General features: G+C 39.4%; 1 protein-coding gene and 1 long non-coding RNA gene across 2 annotated transcripts in view; one reads left to right on the plus strand and one right to left on the minus strand.

The window, feature by feature from the left end:
- Window positions 1–1,772: 1,772 nt before the first annotated feature.
- The window catches only part of LOC127837414 (lachesin-like), a 24,396-nt gene continuing 633 nt past the window's right edge, over window positions 1,773–25,535 (minus strand). The window contains exons 2-9 of the mRNA XM_052364477.1: window positions 16,224–16,336; window positions 15,350–15,409; window positions 14,561–14,699; window positions 13,583–13,726; window positions 12,804–12,929; window positions 5,021–5,176; window positions 2,645–2,794; window positions 1,773–2,393 (exon numbers count right to left, since the gene is read on the minus strand). Of these exons, the coding sequence (XP_052220437.1) occupies window positions 5,037–5,176; window positions 12,804–12,929; window positions 13,583–13,726; window positions 14,561–14,699; window positions 15,350–15,409; window positions 16,224–16,292 (678 nt within the window). The 5' untranslated portion in view covers window positions 16,293–16,336 and the 3' untranslated portion in view covers window positions 1,773–2,393; window positions 2,645–2,794; window positions 5,021–5,036. The remainder of the gene's footprint in view (window positions 2,394–2,644; window positions 2,795–5,020; window positions 5,177–12,803; window positions 12,930–13,582; window positions 13,727–14,560; window positions 14,700–15,349; window positions 15,410–16,223; window positions 16,337–25,535) is intronic.
- LOC127837416 (uncharacterized) lies at window positions 11,650–16,230 on the plus strand. The gene is made up of 4 exons (XR_008029276.1): window positions 11,650–12,410; window positions 12,817–12,953; window positions 13,571–13,728; window positions 16,082–16,230. It is a non-coding gene; the product is annotated as an uncharacterized LOC127837416 (long non-coding RNA).

The raw sequence follows: 25,535 nt of genomic DNA on the forward strand, positions 1-25,535 counted from the left end.
CACTGTATTACACACATTTCGTCGATAACTCGTCGTATAAACGAAAACACAAAAATAGCCTCATAGATTTGTGCGTTATTAAACAGCACATAACTCAATCAGTATTGATATATATAGTACCTTACCTTTATGAAACAGTTCAATGTATTGTCCTTTAAGTCAGCCATATCATATTAAACTATAAATTGTATTAAACTATTGTCAATTTTAGTTATTTTAAACCAATAGTTTACTATACGCACATATATGTTAATATATAACGGGTACCTACCAAGTTCGCCCTAAACATCTCCATTTAATTGCGAGTTTCCTACACCAAGAACAGCTTTACAGAATATAAGGTACAATTGCTCAACTCCCTATTGGCTATACTTTGAAACCACGCGTATGTAATATTTGAAGAATACAAACGCATAAAAAAACGGTAAAGCGACATTTGTTTACAATGATAGTTTTTCAGATTTGATAAGAATATGGTAAGTGCTTTTATGCCATTACCACGCGAAGTGTAAGTATTAAGATTGAAATTCCCTTTATAATTAAGTGTTACACCCAGAAACATTAAGTCGTTTTAAGTTTATATATCATCACGCCAATACCCCCACATCTCATTATGTTTGGAAGTTCCTTGTTTACGGAATAGAATTTTGGTTTTCAGAACGTTTATTTGAAGACCCCATACGTTACAATATAATTCGTAGGTTTCTCGGCGTTTTACATATCACAACCATGTCGTCTGCAAACACTAGTAGATCAAACACATTATACAATTCGTTATTATTGAATTTCATAAATATTTATAAATAACGCACATGTTGTAATTTGTATCTGAGCATTGCGATATTTGCCTTTCAAATTATTTGTATTATTCACTATTGTTAAAGGTTAAAAAACGTAAAAATACAATTAAGCTCCGCATAATTACCACGAGTAGTGATCTAAATAAAATAAAAGTCGAGTCACACTCTTGTAAGGAGGTTGGTTATTTCCTACGGTGGCATAGAGGTGACATTAACTCCTCTTTTTTTTAAAATTGCACTCCTCTTTTTATCTATCTCGTGGCAATGACTTACTATCTCGTGGCCACGGGTGAGCTATGTCGTGGCCTCGAGTTACTAAGTCGAGGCAACGAGATAGAAAAAGAAAATTGCAAAACTAAATAAAAGAGGAGTGCAATTTAAAAAAAGCGGTGCAGTTAAAAAAATGAGGGTGCATTGAACAAAAGAGGAGAGAATTTTTAGCTATCTTGAGATCTCGACTTAGCTAACTAGTGGCCACGAGTTAGTCAGCCAATCAAATTTGCGTAACATGTACTAATATTCTGTACGCATATGTATAGCTGGCCAAAGCGGGCTTTAACTGTGATAATTACTTCCATTTGTATAAAGACCACCATAAAACGACCATATGGTACAATTTGATTGGCTGACTAGCTCGTGTCCACGAGATAGCTAAGTCGGGCTCTCGAGATATCTAAAATTCTCTCCTCTTTTGTTGATGATTACTTCCCTTTGTATAAAGATCACCATGAACGACCATAATCCCCGGCTCAACACTTCGTCTTCCGCATGAGGCGTATAACCGAGAGACAGTGTACTCGGCGCTTAACATCGGTCACTGAAAGACGCAGGATCGCCTCTGGAACGGGCCGTCTAATCTATATGAATCTGACCCGTGAAATATCTGACAAATCTTTTGCGGGGGGTGACAAATGCAACAATGCAACAATGCAAAAATCCCGTAGCACTCGTTACAAATATACAAGACACCTATTTATTGCTTAACAACTTTTATTTTACTTAATTCTTTATACATTTGCACAAGATGGCATGTATTTTTTATTCACCACAATAATCATGAAAGAAGAAAGCGGTAAGCAGAAAAGAAAATTATTTAGAAAAGTGTTGAAACAGAGAATACAATAAATTTAACAATGTCATGTTTTACAAGTAAGGATGCAACACGTTACAAAAATTAAACGGCTTTATTCTAATTGTAAACGGTTAATTAAACGGTAAAGTGGAAATCTTCAAAATGTTAAACTAAACTTAAATGTCATATTTGTTCATAGATGTGCTGTCTCGTAAAATTCTATATAAAAAAGTTTCATCTTAACATTGATTTAAAAATGTGTCCGGTTACATGATTGTGTCAATATCTCTATTTATAAATCAACATGATCATAAACATTATACATTATTACATAGAAATCATAAATTATATTTCAGCTTTTTTTTATTATTACTTGTATTGGTGTTTCAGTACATTTCCAATTGTCTAAGGTTGTTTACTTTTCGTTTATGTCAGTAAAGTAGACGAACACTATTCAAGCGTGAATTTGAAATATTTCCTCTTTAAATTGTAGTTTATTACGCCACTGGCTGTCTCTTAATCTGAAAAAAATTAAAATCAAAACACATAAATTCAGCCTGATTCTATAAATCTTGAATCTTTATGTTATGTTCTTAAGAAAACATGTAAGCACAATACAAAACACATGCACTCAATATTAAAACCACCCACAATTCAATATATATGTATATCGATGTAATACTATTCACCATTATCAATGTATACATGCATATAAATTATCCCGGGATCTTAAATAAATCATAGACATACAATAATATAATATGAAATATACCTCAACCAGTTGGGTAACTTTCGTAGCTTCACCGTTGTTCCCGACTCCGACACATGTGTAATTTCCAAAGTCGTGTGATCCCAGAGTACCAACTTTGAAGTTTGCGGTTATGAATTTCACAGGAATATCTGCCTCTTCCTCAGTAGTGACCTATTGCACAATGTCATATACGTTTGCTTTGTACATATTGGCTTTTCGAGGCGATTTATTAAAAAGAATACAGATTCGTCGAGTACAAAATTGCCAAAGGATGCATATTTATATATATATATATACTGAAACACCAATACAAGTAATAATAAAAAAAAAATATATATATATATAAAAGAGATGGAGGAGAGATGAACGTTGGAGACGAAGAACGCTAGAAGGTAGAACGGAGTGAGAAGAGGTAAAAAAGGAGAACCGAGGAAAATAAAGGCGAGAAAAAGATGAGAGAGAGAGGTATGTAAGAGTGGAGAGAGAGAGCGGAGCAGCGCGAGAGGAGAGAGAGAAGAGAGAGAGAGAGACGAGAGAGAGAGAGCGAGAGAGAGAGAGAGAGAGAGGACGAGGATAGAGAGAGAGAGAGAGAAGAGAGAGAAGCGAAAGAGAAAAGGAAAGAGAGAAGAAGATAGAGGGGAGCGACGCGAGAGAAGAAGAGAGAAGAGAAAAAAGAAAGAAGAGCGAGAGAGAGAGAGAGAGAGCGGGGAGAGAGAGAGAGAGAGAGAGAGAGAGCGAGGGAGCGAGAGAGAGAGAGAGAGAGTCGAGAGCGAGAGAGAGAGCGAGGAGAGAGAGCGCGACGCGAAAAATCGGGAAAAAGAGAGGGCGCGCGAGAGGGAGAGAGAGCAGAGAGAGAGCTCTCTAGAGGACGAGCGAGAGGAGAGAAGAGAGATAGCGCGAGCGATTCTAGTAGCGCTCTCGAGTCGCGAAGAGCGCGAGACTCGAGCGCTCTATCTACTCCGAGCTCCTCTCTCTCTCTCGCTCTCGCTCTCGCCTCTCTCTCTCTTAAATAAATCAATCAATCAACCAATCAATCAACAATCAATCAATCAATCAATCAAATATATTAATCTTTTATCTATATATATTATCTATCTGTATTGATCTATGTCTGTCTGTCTGTCTGTCTGTTGTCTGTCTGTCTGTCTGTCTGTCTGTGTCTGTCTGTCTGTCGTATGTCTGTCTGTCTGTCTGTCTGTCTGTCTGTCTGTCTGTCTGTCTGTCTGTCTGTATGTCCGTCTGTCCGTCCGTCGTCGCGTCCGTCCGCCGCCGCGCCCCCGCCGACCGCCCGCCCCCCCGCCCCGCCCGCCCGCCCGCCCGCGCCCGCGCGCCCGCCGCCCGCCCGCCCGCCGCCGGCCCGCCCGCCAGCCCGTCCGCCGTCCGGCCGTCCGTCCTCCATCCATCCATCCACCAGCCAGCCAGCCAGCAGCCAGCCAGCCAGCCAGCCACCAGCCAGCCAGCCAGCCAGCCCAGCCAGCCAGCCAGCCAGCCAGCCAGCCAGGCGCCAGCCAGCCAGCCAGCCAGCCAGCAGCCAGCCAGCCAGACAGCAAGCCAGCCAGCAAGCCAGCCACCAGCCAGCCAGAGAGCGAGCCAGCGAGCCAGCGAGCAAGCGAGCGAGCGAGCGAGCGAGCGAGGAGCGAGCGAGCGGGAAGGAGCAAAAAAACAAAAACACACACAACACACAACACACACAAACACACAAACACACACACACACACACAACACAACACACACACAAACACACACACAAAACACACACACAACAACACACACAAACACACACACACAACAAACAACAACACAACACAAAACACACAACACACACACACACACACACACACACAAAACACACACACACACACACACACAAACACACACACACACACACACACACAACACACACACCACACACACACACACACACACACACACACACACACACACACACACACACACAAACACACACACACACACACAAACACACAAAAACACACACAAACACACAAAACACACACACACACACACACAAACACACAAACACACACACACACACAAACACACACACACACACACACACCAACACCACACACACACACACACACACACACACACACACACACACACACCACACACACACACACACACCACACACACACACACACACACACCACACACACACCACACAACACCACACACACACACCACACACACACACACAACCACACACACACACACACACACACACACACATATTTTCGTATCGTTTGCTTATTTATAAAGCTACGACCTATCAAGTCGACGTGTTGCTAAGAAATATTAGGGCAACAGTTGCTGTTTGATACTTTAAAACATTTTTCATTTCTACACGAGTAAACTCTCTCTTAGAATGAAGATTACTATGAATTGCCATGTTTCATTTCCTATCCGGATGCCGTTCTTGTCCGCCCCAGTATGCGCCATTGATGGGCTGTCCCTGCACAACGCATACGAGGGGGGGCTGATCACCCACGCTGGCCAAGATGACCTCATTCATCACATCTACTTCCACTGGGACTGGAATAAATGGTAAAATATATACATGCATCTGGTGATTGAATACACCATGAACTCCTAAACAAGTGTAAGAAACGTATAATTTTCTTAAATAATGTCAATGGCGTCAGTGTATGTAATTACGTGACGTGCCCCTTTTTTATACGACGTTGACGTCATATGTTATTATGACGCTTTTGTTATTGTTGTGAAAACCGTTCACGGAGAGGAAATGAATGTGAACTTGGATGTTTAATAAGGACTTTCTAACACCAGTATCAGTTAATAATATTTATATTTGTATCAAAATGTATTAATAACTTTGTTTGTTTGAAATAATAAGTTATTATTCAAGTCACTATCGGTATTTTTATTGTTTGTGAATTGGATTAAACTGTTTTGTATAATTGTAGATCTATGTTATATATTGATGTTTGAGATCCGAATGTATGATTTAAATGTGTTTGCATGTACTTATTATTCAATCCCTTTTGTTTCAGAGAATTGCTACGTCGATCAATAAAAGTGCATACTCGTTATTTAAATGATAGTCGCCCCCAAGTTTTCAACAATTCTCGATAACGTCAAATAATCTCGATTATCTTCACGCAAAAATGGGGTCGGAGGATTATCAGAGACTGAAACGCAGCAGATCAGCGTATCAGGCACAACTTACGAAAACGTACAGAGAATTAGAAGTACAGATGAGTTCGCAGGAGAATGCTGAGTCGGTGACGGCGCTTAATGACAAACTTGTTGGACTTTACGGGAAATTCAGGGAAGTGCATGACAAAGTTTTTAAATGCTGCCAACCTGATGAAAAAGAGTCATACGAAGATAGTTTTTGACACTAGTTTAAAGAATTTTGAGGAGTTTAAGGATAGATATTCACAATGGAGATCGGCAATACTATCGCTTGAGGATTGTGCCCAAAAGTTTGATGGGAGACAGTGACAAATAAGCGTCAACGACGTCTTCATCATCTAGGTCACAGTTAGCGCAGGTCAGACTACGAAAGTTGAAAGCACAAAGGCAACTGCGACACATCGATGAAATGTTCGAACTCGAACAAGCCGAGCACGACATTTACGGCGAAAACGGATACTTTCCCAAAAGGCGGAAATACAAGATGCTGAAGACGAAGAGAAGATTTTGACAAAAGTATTGAATGACGATGGCAGTGGAAACATCGTACATATTCCGGTGACGTTATGCCACCAGGACACACTGTAACTTCCGGTCGAGACGGCGATCTTGCTGATGCGGCGCCCAGAGGTAGCACGACCTTCCTGGCGGATCAGACTTCCGGTCGAGACGGGGATCTGGCTGTTGCGGCGTCCAGAGGTAGCAGGACCTTCCTAGCGGATTAGACTTCCGGTCGAGACGGCGATCTGGCTGATGCGGCGCCCAGAGGTAGCAGGACCTTCCTGGCGGATCAGACTTCCGGTCGAGACGGGGATCTGGCTGTTGCGGCGTCCAGAGGTAGCAGGACCTTCCTAGCTGATCAGACTTCCGGGGATCTGGCTGATGCGGCGTCCAGAGGTAGCAAGACCTTCCTGGCAGATCATACTTCCGGGCGAGACGGGGATCTGGCTTATGCGGCGTCCAGAGTTAGGAGGACCTTTTTTGTGGAACAGACTTCCGGTTTGGATGTGGATCTGGCTTGCGCAGGGACCAGGGGCAGGATGACCAATCTTGCGGATAAGACTCCCGGGCGGGACGCGCGGCATGTCTAATCGGCGTCAAGGAGCGCATTGGCGGACAAGACTTCAAGTGGAAGCGGCGAGTCGGAACCAGGTTTTACTAGAAGTATTTGTAGCACTAGTAATATTGAAATTGTATTTGAACGGTTAGTTAACACATTCAACGGTGGGTTCAATATGCCAAAACCAGAATTGTTTACCTTAGCGGTAAGGCGACTGATTACTGTAAATTTATCAAGTATTTTGAAACCAATACTGAGACTAAAGTGTCTGACAGTAGTCTGAGACTAAGTTATTTGATACAGTATTGTATGGGAGGGGCTAAGTCATGCATTGAAGATTGTGTGTTGCTATATCCGGATGTAGGGTATAGGCGAGCAAGATAAAATTTGTAGTCGATGTATGGAAGGCCTCATTTGATAGCTAGGGGATAAATTGACACAATTGTAAATGGACCGATGGTAAAGGCGGACGATATTGATGGTTTGTTAAAATTGTCTCTAGGAATGCAGACATGCGAAATTGCTCTAACTCAATTAGGTTTCGTGTCTGATGTTTACGGAAAATCGGAAACAGATTGTAAGGAGGCTACCTATGCACACGAGAACAAAGTGGGTTGAAACAGCCCACATTATTAGTGAGTCCGGTAGAGAGCCTCGCTTTGATGACTTGTCAAAATTCGTTGACGAGCGATCACGCGTACCTAGCTCCTTGTACGGTGTGGATATGTTAAGAGAGCAACGCATGCATGAAAGTAGTTTTTTCTACTGAAAAACAAGTCATGAATACAAACAAAGTCAAGGTCACAACACTTTCAACAAAAAGTAAGTGTGTTTAACAGTTTGTTGTAAGAAATGACTGTTGTTGTTGTTCAGGTAAATGCATCGTTTGTCACAGTGTAAAAGGTTCGAACAGATGTCTCTCAGTGAGCGTAGAACATTTGTAAACAAAATGAGACTATGTAACAATAGTTTCAGAAAAAACACGATGCCAAGAAATGTAGGATTGAATGCGCATGTACTGTACCTGAATGAAATTTAAAACACCATTATTTGATGCATTGTTGGGTTGACAAAAGTCAAACGAGTCACACAGCTACAGACACGTCAGTAAACTGTGCTTCTGCAAAAGGGTCTGTTATTAAGAATTGTCTCGGGATAATACATGTAGTTGTAAGAGCACCCAACGGTAATGCTTGTCGGACATATGCCTTGATTGATGACGGCGCCGACAAGACTCTGTGTCATGAACGGCTGTTATTTCAACTCAACGTGGAGAGCAGGAAAATAACATTCACCATGTCAACAGCAAGTTCCACGGACATTCTATAACATGGGCACGAAGTGGATCTACTGGTCAGTCCGCTCACCGGTGGTTCTCCTGTTGGCTTGAGGAACGTTTGGTCTGTGAAGAATTTGCCCATTTCTACGAGGAAGGCTGTTGACAACGTGGACATCCGACGTTTCCGATACTTAGACGGCATAGATTTAGCGCCGGTAAACAGCAGTGAAGTACGATTGCTGATCGGGACAGACACACCGGAAGCCCATATTCCGATTGAAGTGCGCTCCGGTGGCATTGATCAGCCGTATGCCATTCGTTCTCGCCTTGGGTGGGCAGTTATGGGACCAGTGACCAGTGACGCGTCTCCGAGTTCTGTGAATGTCAACTTTCAACAGAGCGACGTTATTCTACAGCAGCAACTGGAGCGTATGTGGACTAACGACTTTAATAACAAGTCACGTGAGCACATAGAAGCCTTGTCCGTGGAAGATCGCTGTGCCTTGACCATAATGGAGTCGACAATTACAAAGGAGGATGTACGTTACCAACTTGCTCTTCCATGGCGGTCGGATGACACATATCTCCCGAACAATCTTCCGCTGGCGCATGCGCGATTGTCCATGTTAAAGCGGAAGCTTGAAAATTTTCATATATTGTACACTTAATAGGTCGAAGACTACATAGAGAAAGGGTACGTGGAGGAAGTACAGCTGGATACCTCACAGCCGACCAAGATTTGGTATTAACCTCACCACCCTGTAACGAACGTGAACAAGCCTGGCAAGGTGCGCGTTGTGTTTGACTGCGCCGCAAAATATCAAAATGTGTCGTTGAACAGTCAACTCTTGAAAGGATTTGACTATATGTACAGCCTTATCGGTGTGTTAATGCGTTTCCGACAAGACAATGTCGCCATAGCAGCAGACGTTGAAGCGAAATTTCACCAAGAACGGGTTCGAAATGAAGACAGAGATGCTCTCAGAGACGTTGAAGCGAAATTTCACCAAGTACGGGTTCGAAATGAAGACAGAGATGCTCTCAGGTTTCTATGGTGGCCTAATGGGGACTTATCTCGAGCACCTTAATGCTACAGAATAAAGGTACACATTTTTGGAGCTACATCTTCACCAAGTTGTGCAGCATATGCATTGAAACGCACAGCAAAATATTTCGCCCACTTATATGACGAAGAAATAGAAACTGTGGTGGATAGAGATTTCTATGTTGACAATTGCTTGAAGTCGGTGGCAACTGAAGAAAACAAGAGGTTAAGAAATCGACAGATCGACGAAGTATGTTGCAATGTGATGGGTTCCGACTGACGAAATGGATGAGAAACAGCAGAAAGGTGATAGAGACGGTGCCTGCAGAAGAGTGCGCGCCTTAAATTAAGAATTTAAATCCAGACGACAACTTACCATGTGATCGCGCTCTTGGTAATACTTGGGATGTCAGCACCGATGAAATTAAGTTTAGGGTCTAGTTGGACGATAAGCCCATGACATTTTTTCTGTAGTTAGTGCGATGTTTGATCCGCTTGGACTGATCGCCCCCAGTGACACTTCTTGCGAAAGCCATCCTACAAACCCTATGTAGAGACAAGATGGGATGGGATGAACCAATACCACGTCAGCAAGAGTTGGAGTTCAAAAGCATGGTTGTCTTCGCTGTCAGATATTGAGAATGTTTCCGTTCGACGCTGCTACAAGACACACAGAAGTGGAAATAGTGTTAATGCGCAGCTTCATATCTTCAGCGATGGGTCACAGACAGGATACGGTTCGTGTGCATACATACGGTTGATAGACCATGCTGGAAATATTTCGTGTTCGTTAGTTGTCGGGAAGTCTAGACTGGCACCCATTAAACAAGTGTCCATACCGAGGTTAGAGTTGTCCGGCGCCGTGGTCGCATGTTGTCTGTACGAGCAATTATCCGAAGAGCAGAGCATAAATATAGACAGTGTTACATTCTGGACTGACTCTATGATAGTACTTAGGTACATAAACAACCAAACAAAAAAGTTTAAGACGTTTGTGGGCAATAGGGTTGCCGCCATCAATGACGTCACACAACCAGAACAATGGCGTCACGTGAACACCAAATCCAGCAGACATTGCCGCCAGAGGTATTGATGCTAGTGACAGAGTCAGCATGAACGTTTGGTTGAACGGACCAGACTTCCTGTCACTTGATCAAAGCCTGTGGCCAGAATCGTCCAAAATTCGCCACTTTTGGAAGACGACGCGGTGATTAAGAACGATACAACGGTGCTGGCCACAACTACAAGGACTGTAGATTTGCTCCTGTGCCAGTACTCATCATAAAATTAACTTACCCGCGGTGTAGCATGGCTGCTTAAATTTAAAGAATTCTGTGTACGAAAGTATTTGAATAAAACTCCCACAATGGACGCCCAGAAATTCACGCTGGAGGATATACAGAATACTGAAAAGTCAATTTTGCAATAAGTTCAAAGGAGGCTTTATAACGAGTAACAAACACAACTGTCTACTGCAAAGCCTGTGAAAAAGGGGAGTAGCATTGTGAGACTTAATCCAGTCTACCACAATGTGTTAATTAAGGTCGATGGACGCTTGTGTCAGCCCGAAGAGCAGAAGATGATCATATTCCCCAGCCAACATCATGTGACGTTGATAATTCGTGACTACCACGATACATCGGGTCATATGGGAGCGCAGCAAGTATTATCATCGACGCGCAAGAAGTATGGGATCATCCACGGACACAGTACGGTGAAGAAGACAATCGGAAAGTGTTTCATTTGTAAGCGGTACAGAGGAAAATTGGGCCACCAGAAGAGATGTCGTCATTTCTCAGTGAACAGACAACACCAGATAAGCCCCCGATTACTAACGTCGGTGTAGATTTTTTCGGACCACTGCATGTCAAGGCTGGCCGTTCAGTGCTGAAGAGGCACGGGTGCATATTTCTTTCATCAAGAGCCGTACACCTAGAAGTGGCACATTTGCTTACCGCGGACTCGTTCATTTCCGCCTTTCAAAGGTTATCTGTAGAACAGGAACACCAGATATTTTTTTTAGCGATAACGGTACAAATGTAGTCGGAGGTAAACGAGAGCTACAAAAATGCATGAGAGAATGGAACCACTTGAAAATGGAAAGCCATATGCTTCAGCGGGAGATTGGATGGCACTTCAACCCACATACGCGAGCCATATGGGAGTAGCATGGGAACGACTGATACGTTAAACTCTTTTCCATCTCAAAGCCATCGCATAGGAACAACTGCTTACGGACGAAAAGCTTCAAACATTCATGACCGAAGTTGAGAAAATTCTCAACGATCGTCCGATCACTCCAGTCAGCGATGACCCCCGGGATCCAGCGGCGTTAACGCCAAGTATGCTACTTTTGATGAAGACCAACACAAGTATTCCACAGGGTGTGTTACGTAAACAGTACGACTACGCACAACGTTGTTGGAAACAGGTGCTGTACTTGGCTAACGTGTTCTGGAAAAGATGGCTGCATGATTACTTGCCTACGTTACAAGCCAGGCAAAAGTTGCAACGGCAGACCACCAACCTTCGGTCTGGAGATGTCCTAATCGCTGAAGAAAACGTCCCTAGGGGCCAGTGGGCTTTAGGAAGGGTTATCAGTGTATTGGAGGGTCGGGATGGACTTGTCCGTAGCTGTGTGGTAAAATCTCTTACTTCCGAATTAGTTAAACCTATTACAAAATTGTGCTTGCTTGAATTTTCAATCTAGTTAATCTACAGTTAAGTAAGTGATTAACAGTAATGACTATTTGATTTGATTGACTTGTAATTGCCATTGCATGGTGTTTATTGCAATGATTTACTTTTGTACTCTGATGAGTTGAGTCCATCTGAATTATAGTGGTAAAACACTTACTTTGTATATGTGTGCTGTTGATTTAAAGAAATTCTTTAGATTATTGCAATTGTTTAAATTAGTTGACGCTGTAATAATGGTTTTGTATCATACTGATGTGTTTATGTTCTTGTATGAAATATTTATAATTTCATGGTGGGGAATGTAAGAAACGTATACATTTCTTAAATAATGTCAATGACATCAGTGTATTTAATTACGTGACGCGCCATTTGTTATACGACGTTGACGTCATATGTTATTATGACGCTATTGTTTTTGTTGTGAAAACCGTCCACAGACAGGAAAATGAATTGGAACTTGGATGTTTAATAAGAACTTTCTGACACCAGTATCGGTGTTTGTTTGAAATAATAAGTTATTATTCAAGTCAGTATCGGTATTTTTATTGTTTGTGAGTTGGATATAAATGTTTTGTATAATTGTAGATCTATGCTACTTATTTATTGTTTGAGATCCGAATGTATGATATAAATGTATTTGCATGTATTTATTATGTAATCTCTGAAATCAGCGCATACTCGTTATTTAAATAATAGTCGCCCCATGTTTCCAACAACAAGGCATGCATGTTGGTATACGTGTGTATATATATGTATGGAGCATTTCGCTTTAATAGTATCTGATTCAACGCTTAAACGAGTCATGCATTATGACAAACCTTTTAAAACTTTCGAATTTTTGTTTCGTCGTCATGATTCTACATTTTGCAGTAACCTAACTCCCTATTATCCTAGAGCAATACATATCGCTGCTACTCACAGTTCACTTGCAGGTCGATCGTGTAGTTGAGGCTGCCTACATCGTTCTCGCCCTCGCAAATGTAAGTGTCAGACGCGTAGCGAGTAACGTCCGGCAGACGAAGTATCTCACCAGTTATTCTCGTGTCTGATAAGAAACAACGAAAATAAGGTACTTAAATGCAAGACATGATATGTTCTATGATTGTATTTCTTTAATTAACCCATTCATGCCTAGCGTCCTGAAAAAAGTACATTGCAAACAGCGTAAACCCAGATAAGACGCCGCATGATGCAGCGTCTCATCTGGGTCTACGCTGTTTGCTTTAAGGAATTTCTGTAAGAATTGTTCTAAATATAGAAATAAATATACTAAACATCCCTAATTATGGAAATAAATTGATCCAACTTAGAAGGATGGGAGAGTCCAATGGGCATAAATGGGTTAAGCCATGTGGTATTGTAGCTTCATATGTGTCACACACACATGCCTACCCTGATCTTATTTGTAACAGTGTAAGCGTGATTAATGTGATTGGTGTAAAATAGCAGGGAGGTTCGTGAGCGTCCTCGAATAATATTAAAACCGGATACGATCATACATTGTACAGAACGAAAGTGACTATTATAGTTGAAATGTGTGCAAAAATGGGATATCCATCATAAAAACGTAAAATAATGCAATTCTTATTTTAAAGCATTCATACAACGATTTGAAGTACGAATTAAAGACGTACACGATAAACAACATTTAGGGTCGTATAATCTATTTTAAATCATCATTTTAAGTCAAACCCTTACCCACGGCGTCCCTCGACCCCCGATACCAGCGCACTGTGGGCGTTGGAACACCCGAGAAGTAACACTTCAGTTCCTCCGGCGTGCTGCCTTCTTGGAACTTCTCACGAAAAGCAGACGAACGTTCTGGGATAATCCGTGGAGCCTCTGTAAAAATATTTTTTTATTATTATATAATTATATTATTATTTGCGTCACATTCTGGTACATATGGTATACAATACTCATAACTATATACTAGTGATATTCTTTTTTACAGATTTAACCAAAAACACAATACAGAGGTTCATACTTCCGGTGGGTAATGATATGAACAGCGACATTAATGGTGAGGACACTGTAACTTTTAACTTCTAATTCGATATGTTGTGGAACGCGAAGATTTTACTGCATAACTGCACAAGGAATGTTTTGCATTTATGCACGTGTTTCTGCTAGGATTGCGTTGTTTACATTTGTTGGTGTTCTTGTTAAACATAAACATTAGCTAATGATGAATTTTGAATTGAATTCAAACAAACAAACAATATTATAAAATACGTGTTTGTCAAACATGGAAATTTTTTATCTCAAAATAACGTCGGCCAACCTAACATAGTTCTCGTGTCTCTAATTCGCATAAATTAAATAAGCACATTTCACAATCCCAATGCCTACTTCCGCATCACACTGCATTGTACCTCACAACATTTTACAACACCACACGACGAGACCACAGGCCAGATCAGACCACACCATATCATACCAAACAGTGCGAAATACTAAAAGAGCACGAAACAAAACACAAACGTGAATAAAACGGGAATCACCGCATTGGAAAATTCATTGACAAGCCACGGAAGTTAAAACAAATGAAATGGAGTTTTAATCCTCACACTTAGCCCATAAATATTCACTAAATAACGCATGTTCACAATAACATTTAAAGTAAAACATTATTTTACGTGAAATTTAAGCCAAAATTAACCAAAAATGTCGTACCGACTATTTCCAGTAAGTATCGAGCGATGACCGTTCCGTTGCTCGTCTCACACGTATACTCTACCGCAAACGTGTCGTCCACCTTCTTAATGATCAGGTTCCAGTCGTGCTGAGTTGGCTTCTGGACTTCGAGGTTGCTCTGAAACGTAAGTTTCGCACTTACAACTTAAATAAGGCGATCGACCGATTACGTAATCAAAGCGTGCGTTCCATACAACTTTGGTACAATACGAATATCCTATACGATATATAGTGCACAGTTCTCTGTGGCGACTGACTCTGATTTGTTGTTGTTGCCTTCAATTTACATTTAAACAAAACATGATCAGTCAATATAACGAAAACGACATTTAAACACTTTACATAACTATCGATATTAAATGCCACTAATAGCAATTATATAACAGCCTCATGCGGAACTATGATGATTATTGCGATGATGATGACGATGACGACGACGACAATGATTACGATGGCGATGATGATTTCTTGGTCGTTGTTAATGATGATGACGATAATGATGATAATGATGATGATGATGATAACGAAGATGATTATGAAAATTATGAGGATTATAATATGATGATAATGGCGATTGTAAGGATAATTATTTTATAAACTGATGGTACCGGTAATTAAAAACGTAGGCATCGTTTTGCAATTGTGTTTTGATTTGTCAACTACTCAGTGTTGTAAGATACTCACAACCATTCATCGATCAGTGAAGTGTAATTATTGCATATTAAACAAGTTATACAGTACGCCCATCGATTACTCAGTCCATCATACCGGATGCTTGTAAACAATCAATCCACTCGTCAACAGTCCCTCTTTAGACCTCCAACGAATCTGAAAATAAGGAATCACTGGTTAACCCATTTATGCCTAGCGTCCTGAAAAAAGGACATTGCAAACATCGTAGACCCAGATGAGACGCCGCATAATGCGGCGTCTCATCTGGGTCTGCGCTGTTTGCTTCAATGAATTTCTTTATGAAATATTCTAAATATAGAAATAAATATACTTGACACCCCTAATTTTGGAAATAAATTGATCCAATTTAGAAGGATGGGAGAGTCCACTGGGCATAAATGGGTTAAGCTGAATAGCCAGTTTATTTTACGTCCTAATTTAGGTTACCTTCGAAAGAAAAATTACCTTATGAAAGTAAATTACTATCTGTAGCAGACCTTCAACATGTATAGCATCGTTTGCATAATGCCACATTTAAATAAATATAAATATATAGTGTGATGAAGTTAAAGTGATTGATCTTTTATAGATATTTTGGAGCTTATTTCAGTTTCTTTTTAAACATTTAAACTTATGTGTAGTCAACAATTCTGTAAATGTTTACACATACATGTTTGAGATATAACATAGCACAAACAGTTAACGAGCCTTCCATGCAAACAATGAAGGAGGAATTTGTTTCAAGTTATGACTGATGGTAATTTTGATAATATTTTAATGGTAAAGACCGTATTATTACTTATCATCTTTATAACGAATATTTTACAGATCATTTTCTTGTTCTGCCTGCCGGAGCGTCTATATGGAGACCGACCCAAATACATACCGATGCCGCAGCGTCTATATGGATACCGACCCGAATACATACCAATGCCGGAGCGTCTATATGGAGACCGACCCAAATACATACCGATTCCTGAGCGCCTATGTCTTGAAAATAGCACCTCAAGGTAGCAGGCTGTCCGCGGCGGATTTGCATCTTGTTGTGTGATACGCCGGAAACAATTGTCAGGACACCCAGATCTAGGTGGTGGAAAATGTGGGACGTACTAGATTATAGAGGTTATAGTAGAACAATAGACAAGGTTAAGAAAACCGGTCATATATATTCAGCAGTGAATGTTCAGCAGTTTAACACGATACGCTTGGATTGCCAATACTTTTCATCTGGTGACGTATTATTCTTTATATATAGCAAACTGAAACTCCAGACACACTATCAGGAGACAATTATCGTAAACATCAATTGTTCTTTTACTAAAGGCACGTGACCAAATACCTGCAAAATACAAAATAATAAATCCAATAAAGTTATGGAAAATGCCTTGAACGTTTAATGCAAAACAATTAGGATTTAAATCGATTAAAGTCAACCTCAAACTAAGCACATAATTAATTAAAACAAACCGAAATAACAACACACAAGTAAATACCGTCACCTCTCAGGTAATGAAGAAATCCGTAATATTCATTCTGACTAATATATTGAGCATTTAATCATCGTTTGCCTGCAAAGCTACAGCTTGCTTCCGTGTGAAGTATCACTTAGCGATACTTATTATAACAAGACGACTAATACAGTACTCTAGTGTTTTGAAATAATGACTGCCATGCGTTCGATTATAATTCCGATGAAGCAGAGCAGCCTAGCAAAAAAAATGTGATCAACATGTTTCTTTTCCTAACGCTGAAAGTAACAATAACATTCATTTTGTCCAAAGGTGGTCCGAATGGAAGTGCTGAGCAGATACAAAAAAAACGATAGATAACATGAACAGGAAATGAGTGCTAGCAGTAGCAGAATGTGCCTCGGGAGGTAAGATGATTTCGATTTGTTCTCAAGTGACAAGAAATCGATATTCAACAATAAACACAAATTACTATGTAATATATGGACTACATGTTCGTTTATCTCTATGCCCATGCGTGAATGCTACCCGGAGCAAGCCATATGTGTTATCATAAGTCAAGACGTAACTTTGAAGAGAGGACATGCTTGTGTTACGTTGACTTGAATGTCTTTATCTAGAAGCAAGTAAAGTTGTACTAACATTTGAACAACACACACGCATGCACGCACACACAGACACACACACGCACGCACAATATACGACATAATTCAGAAGTAAAAAATTGACTATCAATTTAGTGAACATTGAGCTAAAAATACATTTATCGTAATGGAACAAATGCACCTACATTGCACTTTTATCAAAACAAGCAACGCGACACTTTCTCGTATAAAGGTGTACATTTGTGCCAAGTTATTAAAAAATCCATCAATATATGGCAAAGTTATGGTTAAGACTGGAATGTTTTTATCGCCACATTTGATGTGTGCCCTCTACATGTGACCTTAACCATTGAGATAGAGAGACGGGTGTTATATGCGTTGACCTTTTTAAGGGTTGACAGTTGCGCTTAGTCATTGTTATTTAACGTCTTTTAATAAATATTGATGATAAAATTTAGATAGGAAATTCACACAGACGGACAAACAGACAGAAGTAATGCCGGACGGACAGAACGACAGAAAGACACACAGCTTTATGTCGCCTTCTTCGGAGGGGGAATACAAATGCAACTGAGCAGAATAACACCGCCATTTATGAATTGATCTGCACAGCTGTATATGTGTTGTTATGGACGTGCGAAAAAGGACCCGACATTCACGCGACTTGGAATGATATAACCAAAGAACGATCGGATAAACTTGACGCCTTTTGATTTTCAACCAAAGTTGATCTGGATTACACATTTCTACAAATGATGATTCTACAAAGCAGCAAGAGACTTCACCTTACATGATACGGACGCCATGATAAGTGGCAAAATCGTTTTTGTAACGAATACTGCCATGATTCTAGAGGAGCTGATCGATTTTAGCGCGGAATTGACAGCTGACAAATAAATAGCAACTGCGCAATTATTCGAGTTTTTCAAGCAGCAGCTAGGGGCGATGACGGATATTCGTAAAATAATCAAACCACAGAAGCACATGATCGACGAACGGCGTCCTCAAGCAAACAGCCGACCATGACCAGAGACGAAATTATAAAACATCATCTTTCAATTTCCACACCCAGTGAACAAAGGATGACGTTACAGCTGCTGGCATTTGACCTTGACGATCAGCTCGATAATGTTATCCCAAAGGAAATGTTGCAATCAATTCATAGCTCAGCAAAAAAGTGAGAACTGTTGCTCTTATAATCAGTCTAAGAGTTCACTTTAATTCATTGACACTGACGACAAAATCGTGTTCTTGTATGATACGGAGATAGATTTGTAAACAACATTTTCAACCTGGGCAGAATACAGGAGCATGGCGGCGTGTGTGTTATGCCTGGTGCTACATTCATGATTTGGTAATCCTTCTTGATCATGTCCGTGTTAAATTACGTGGAATATGCAGTTCATTATTCACAATGTCTCGTTATATTATGGGATTAAGTTTATACTTGTACCGAACTTGAAACCGAAACTAAACGGGATTCATACAAGTCACTTGCCTTAAATAAATAAAGGACCTACTAATTGTTTATAATAATAATTCAATACTACTCCAGCAACTGGAGTTTCACTTCTTAATAATGTATGTTTTGAGAGTTTTGAAATGAACGCTTCTATATATAAACCACGCCTCAACAAAACGCAGGCAAAACCAAGGGCAGCACAAACTGCCGGAAAACAAAATGGGCCCACGAGCAGTCAAGAGGTTCCATGTCTCCTTCTGCGACGAGGAAACAATTAGCACCCACGGTATGGAAAGTGTGCTATAAACAAACTAATTGAGCAAATGACAACTTGTTTCGTGTATTTAACATGCAAAATAGCAAAACTAGAATTGTCGATTGACGAAAGAATAGAAAAACAAGTGATACAACAAGTGACCAATATAGTCATTAAATACATTGTCAATAAATGTAGACAATACAATTCTGACAATAATAGACGACTACCGTCGTGATGTGGAAAATGTGTGTAATGACTTCCAACGTGCAACGAAAGTACTAAACGAGAATGCGTCGGGTTGCTCAAAATCCTGCAATTTTGTCGTGCGTTACCTTCCGGAATCCCAGTCGGAAAATATAATCGAATAGGAGAACAAATTCTCGACGGTCTAAAATAAAAGGCGAAAGGATCGCAAGGGCCGAGAGAAAACACGCATACGACTCTCGAAAATACGGAGTCGATGTTGCAATGTGCAGAAAATAAAAAGATAAAGACACCATCCTATCAAACAAAAAAGAACTCAAAGTACACTATCAATACATGTTTACATCGAAGATGAAAAGAGCAAAGAAACTCTTGCCAACGAAGTAAACCTGCGAACAATTGCCAACCTTATCGGACGCGATAGGTCACTGTTCATGGCAACAGACTCGTGGCGACACAACAAGAGACGACGTTGCGCAGTGGATCAAGGTTCCATTAAAAGGCGAGAGGAGACATCCCGATAAACGCATCGGCGTCGCCTAGACAACCAAGAGACGACCGAAAACCACAGACGACACCGTTACAACCCATGTCGTTGGTATCCCCTTAGCAAAATCTACCTACTTTCCCTGACAACGTATTACAATACTTGTTAAACAGACAAAACAAATGATGGAAAGTTCAGAAGACAGCTCGTATGAGCGTTGTTGATGCATCCATTCATTCAAACAAGCAAGTAAATGTGGCGGGATCTATTTGACGTTTGGCAACTTTTGTGGCGTGACGCCGGAAGCCATTGTTAGAAAACTTATGCCCAGTAAATGAAGTAAAATCTATGACATGCGGCACGCGCTTAAACGGCACGTCTACTGCTGCTATTCTTTTTCGTTCCCTTAGAAAATATAAGAATGTCAGGTGCAAAAATGATGAATGGCTTGTGAATGTAATAATAATTGTGTTAAAAGGTAAGGTTTCACTACATTGATATATAGTTTAGTGGTATACATGACATGAACATTAAATATTTCCTTTTGAAAGATTATTTTTATGGGTGTTATGGTATTGCATAATAAATATATTGAATATACATTAAAATTGATTAATTTTTAAATGTTATTTCTATGGTCAATATGTTTGAAATACAGTATTGCTTGAAGTTTCAATTATGAGTGACTCAAGATAAACAGCTTTTATTTGAAAATGTAAAGTGTATGCATTTTCTTAAAGTAATAATGCAAGAAATATAAAAGTTACACTTATATTAAACTAATATCAAATTGACGAATTGTTATTTTTATAAAACGGAACAGAACAGCACGTTATTGCATAACACATAAACAAAATGATAATACAAAATACATGAATATAGTAAGCCGTTTTATCGAAATAGTTAAATCTAGTAATGGATGAACTTGAGAAACTTAAACAAAAACTTGTTTACTCTCATATGTTTACAGTGTAAATAGATATATGTGGAACTGTTTTAGTATGTAATACATACGATTTAACAGTACTGTTTAAGAAACTCACACTAATACCATTAGAGTCCCAATCACATAATAGTTAAGTTTGGAACAATGTCACGATAACACCCATTTGTTTGTTATTTATGGCCCTCATTTGTACGGAGTTGAAAATTTGTCAAGTTTTGTAAGTTTGCAGAGTTTTCCGTTTTTAGTTTATACTAGTTTTAAGGTAGTTTTCTCTAATCTGTGTAAATGTAGAACATTTCAACACAAAGTAGAATTAATTATTCACTTCATAGCTGTTACTTTATTGGCAGATTCGCAGTCTTCGCCATGCTATCCTATCTACCAGTCTGAATAGGTAATGTGCACTGTTACCTTATTTCGTAATCGCTGTTTTTTAAATTTAATTTCATCACTTTACTTGCTTTACATACATTTTGGATAATTTCGGTTTAATTGCTACAACTCGCTCTCATTTTCTTTGAGTTAATTAAAATCCAACCAAATTTAGAAACCAGTCTACCGGAAGTTAGGAAATGGTGCTCACATAAAAAAATATTCCTTGTCAGTTTAACTTTAGGCGCCCAAGCGCTAACCCGTGCTCTCATAAGGAAATATAAATTAGAAGTTTAATTGTTTTGGCAATACATATATAGCGAGTGAATGGCTCAGGCAGCTGTTTCTCATAATTCAAATGTTGGAAGTAATTTGGAGGAGGATTTTCATTTAATCTTGCAGAATCGGTGGGTGAGGAATCGTCGAATTCAAAATCGGTGTCTACTAGGAAGCGCAAGTCTATAGTAGATACATTGGAACAGAATGCTAATAATATAATTAGTTTGTTGGAGACGAAAATTGACAAAGTGTCCTCTGTGTTGGAAAAATTATTGTAAGCAACTTCTGAAAATGAAAGTAATTCGTTCGGCTCTGCAAATGGCAGGTGTGAAACGATGACTAGGAATGTTACATGTGGAAACTGTTCACCTACTCGCACAGAGGATGAACTGTCTTTACTTGTTGGAAAAGATGAAAGACATGTAATTTTGTCTGATGATGAATCTTTAACAGATAGTAATATAACAGATGAACCATTGTCACAGTCTACAAAATATGTGTTGGTATATTTATTTGGTGATGATTCAAAATCTGACAAGAAGAAGGGTATTGGTTTGGTGACTTGTCAGAAGGAAGTGTTTGATAAAATTGTGCATTCAAGCAACCCTGCGAAATTGTCATAATTTCAAGAATCCACTAAGGATTCTTTTCCATTGAGTGAATAGTGTGATTCGTTTCTCAATGTACCAAGTCTAGATCCAATTATCGAAACATTATTGTCTTAACACCAATTGCTCCTTAACGTAAGGCATGTGACCAAATGCCTGCAAAATTCAAAATAATAAATCCAACAAATTTTGCATACAACAAACAAAGTTAAATAAAGTTATCGAAATCGCCTTGAAAGGTTAATGCAAAACATTTATAGGTTAAACCGGTTAAAAACAACGTCAAACTAAGCGCTAATACATTAAAACAAACAAAAATAACAACACCCAAGCAAATACAATAGCCTGTCAATTTATGAAGTAATATTACTTATACATGAGTACGTGATCCGTTATATTCATTCTGACTAATAAATGAAGCATTTAATCATCGTTTGCATACAATACTACAGCTGGCTCCGCGTGAAGTATCACTTAGCAATACTTATTATAATCAAGACGACTAATACAGTACTCTAGTGTTTTGAAATAATGACTGCTAAGCATTCGAGTATAATCCCGATGATTCAGAGCAGTCTAGCAAAAATTTGATCAACACGTATCTTTTCATAAATTGAAAGTAACAATAACATTCATTTTATCCAAAGTTGGTCCAAACGAACGTGCTCAGCAGATACCAAAAAACCGATAGGGAACATGAAAATGAAATGAGTGCTAGCAATAGCAGAATGCGCATCGGATGGTAGGATGATTTGATTTGATTTGTTTCCAAATTATATAAAAATCGATATTCAACAATAAACACACAGTATTATGTAATTTATAGACTACGTGTACGTTTATCTCTATGCGCGTGCGTGAATACTACCCGGAACAAGCTATATGTGTGATTATAAGTCTAAGAGGTTTATTTTTAGAAAGGACACGCTTGTGTTACGTTGACTTGAATGTCTGCAATCTAGAAACAAGTTAAATTGTGTTAACATGTGTACAACACACACGCACGCACGAGCACACAACACATAAACGCACAATAGGCCACAGAAGTTAGAAGTAAACAATTGACTATCAATTTTGTGAACATTCAGCTACAAAGACATTTATCCTAAGGGAACAAATGCACTTACATTGCACTTTTGTCAAAACAAGCAACGCGTCTCTTCCTCGCATGAAGGTGTACATTTGTGCCAAGTTATTTAAAAATCTATCAACATATGGCAAACTTATGGTTTATACTGGAATGCTTTGATCGCCACATTTGATGTGTGACCTCTACATGTGACTTTAACCTTCGAGATTGAGGGATGGGTGATATGAGATATGATTAAGATGGGAAATTCTTCAAACAGACGGACAGACAGGCATAAGTAATGACGGACGGACAGAACGACACACAGACACAGTTTTATGTCGCCTTTTTCGGAGGCGGAATACAAATGCAATTGAGCAGAATAACACCGCCATTTATGATTTGGTCTGACTCAAATCAACCTGAACAGTGTATATGTGTTGTTATGAACGTGCAAAAAAGAACCCGACATTCACGCAACGTGGAGTGTTATATAACAAAAGAAAGATCGAATAAACTTGCAATCAATCCATATTAGCAATAGGGAAATTGAGAAAACATTTAATGACTTCGTATAGAAATTATATATTGTCAGAAATACAAATTAACAAGACTATTGCCAAGCAATATATGTCCCCTAACGGCTCCACCATTGTCAGAAATTCCACCATTGTCAGAGCAACCAGAATTTTTGATGCAGGAACAAAATGAAATGACGTGCATAATGTGCATATTGCCATCTATCCATGTTTCAAGTTTCATGAACAAATATGAAGAACTTTTAAAGTTATCGCAGGATCCAGAAAAGTGTGACAGACAGACAGACAGACTCACAGACGCACAGAGCGCAAACCATAGGTCCCCTCCGGTGAAACCGGTTGGGGCAATAAGAAACATTGATCTCACATGTGCTACCAAATCATTGTGTCTCGACTGACATATTCAATTATGGATAAAAGACTCTCAGCTGACGGTCGACCTATACACTAATTATTTGACATCGACTATCCGCCTGAAATGCCTGACAGTTGTGAGACAATTTAAATGTCACTTTTCTAGCCACGACAATCCATACTTCTGACAATGCAGGTCATTACACAGCAGACCTAGTGGAAATAGGTGGAAATTTACACACATATTTTCCAGTCCACTCCACCAACAAGCAAATGGCCTAGCGCGATACGCGCTTCCAACAGTATAGCGCTTAATGCACAAAGCTCGCAAACGTGGACAAGAACCATTAATTTGCATTCTGGAGAACAAGACCACCCCTGTTAAATTGGGAAATACCCAATTGCAACTGCTTAAGGAATGACACTCTAGATCTGTACTTCCTGTCACTCACAACTGTTAACACAAAACAAATATGAACTGACAAACATGGAGAAATAAAAGATTATCAAGCATTATTTCTATAGGTCTTGAGCAAAACATTTCCAAACTCAAAGTCAATGAATATGTACGAATCAAATATGTTAAATTTATGATACCCGTCAATTCATGAAAGTTCACAATGTAAAATCGTATATATAAAGTGCACATCAGGAGCGGTAGCATTCATCGTTGTTTTCGTAGTCTATTACACAAAACCAACGGGAGCTTTCCTGAAATCACATTTGTTGAGGCGACTACTTATAAATCATTCCCCACTTGTAGCCCCAAGTTCAAGTAGCCCGCTTCCCATCAAATATGTCATCTCAGCTTTGCCGTTTTTTCTTCTTAACCCTTTGCATGCTGGGAAATTTGTCGTCTGCTAAAATGTCGTCTGCTGAATTGATAAAATTCGCATTTTCTTCGATTTTTTTAAAGAATACTATCAGAATAGCAAACAGTTTGGATCCTGATGAGACGCCACGTTCTGTGGCGTCTCATCTGGATCCAAACTGTTTGCAACGGCCTTAAAAATTCGGTTCCCGCATTGTAAGGGTTAAGATGAGGTTTTAAAAATAACTGCGTGAATCTTTACCGGATTGCAGTGATTGTCCAACTTAAGTAGTAACATTTTTTGAATCGTTTGCTTAAATGAGAGTTGGAAGTTTCTTATGTATGAACGTTCATAGAAATACTATAAGCAAATCAGCGCTATGCTGGTTTTAAAGTATATGTATTGTTTTATGTGTTTTCATGTTTAGCGAAAGATTAAAATAACCAAGACTTCCCAGCATGCTGTCGCCACCAAAAGCAGGAAGCAATTGGATCAGAGCTGATTTTTTTGTGTATAAAACACATATGTTGAAGATTTCCTTTCTTTTTGTTTGCAATAACTCGTTAAATGCGTTTATAACTCTGTATAAATATAATTGACTTTAAAGTGAATACATTATGTTAATGAGGGCTGACAGAGCGCAAAAAATATACGAACATAACTGGGCTAAACAGTATGCCCTTTCATTTCTTCGATTTCTATGTATTGGAACAATGACTGCTTACAAATTCAGCTTAGTGACAGAGAAAAAGGGTTCAATTGAAGTGAAAGAACGCGATTTTGAATACCAGACGTATTGTGGTAAAATGACAGAATA

Source organism: Dreissena polymorpha, chromosome 7, assembly GCF_020536995.1.
Source record: "Dreissena polymorpha isolate Duluth1 chromosome 7, UMN_Dpol_1.0, whole genome shotgun sequence".
In the NCBI taxonomy this organism is placed as follows: domain Eukaryota; kingdom Metazoa; phylum Mollusca; class Bivalvia; order Myida; family Dreissenidae; genus Dreissena; species Dreissena polymorpha.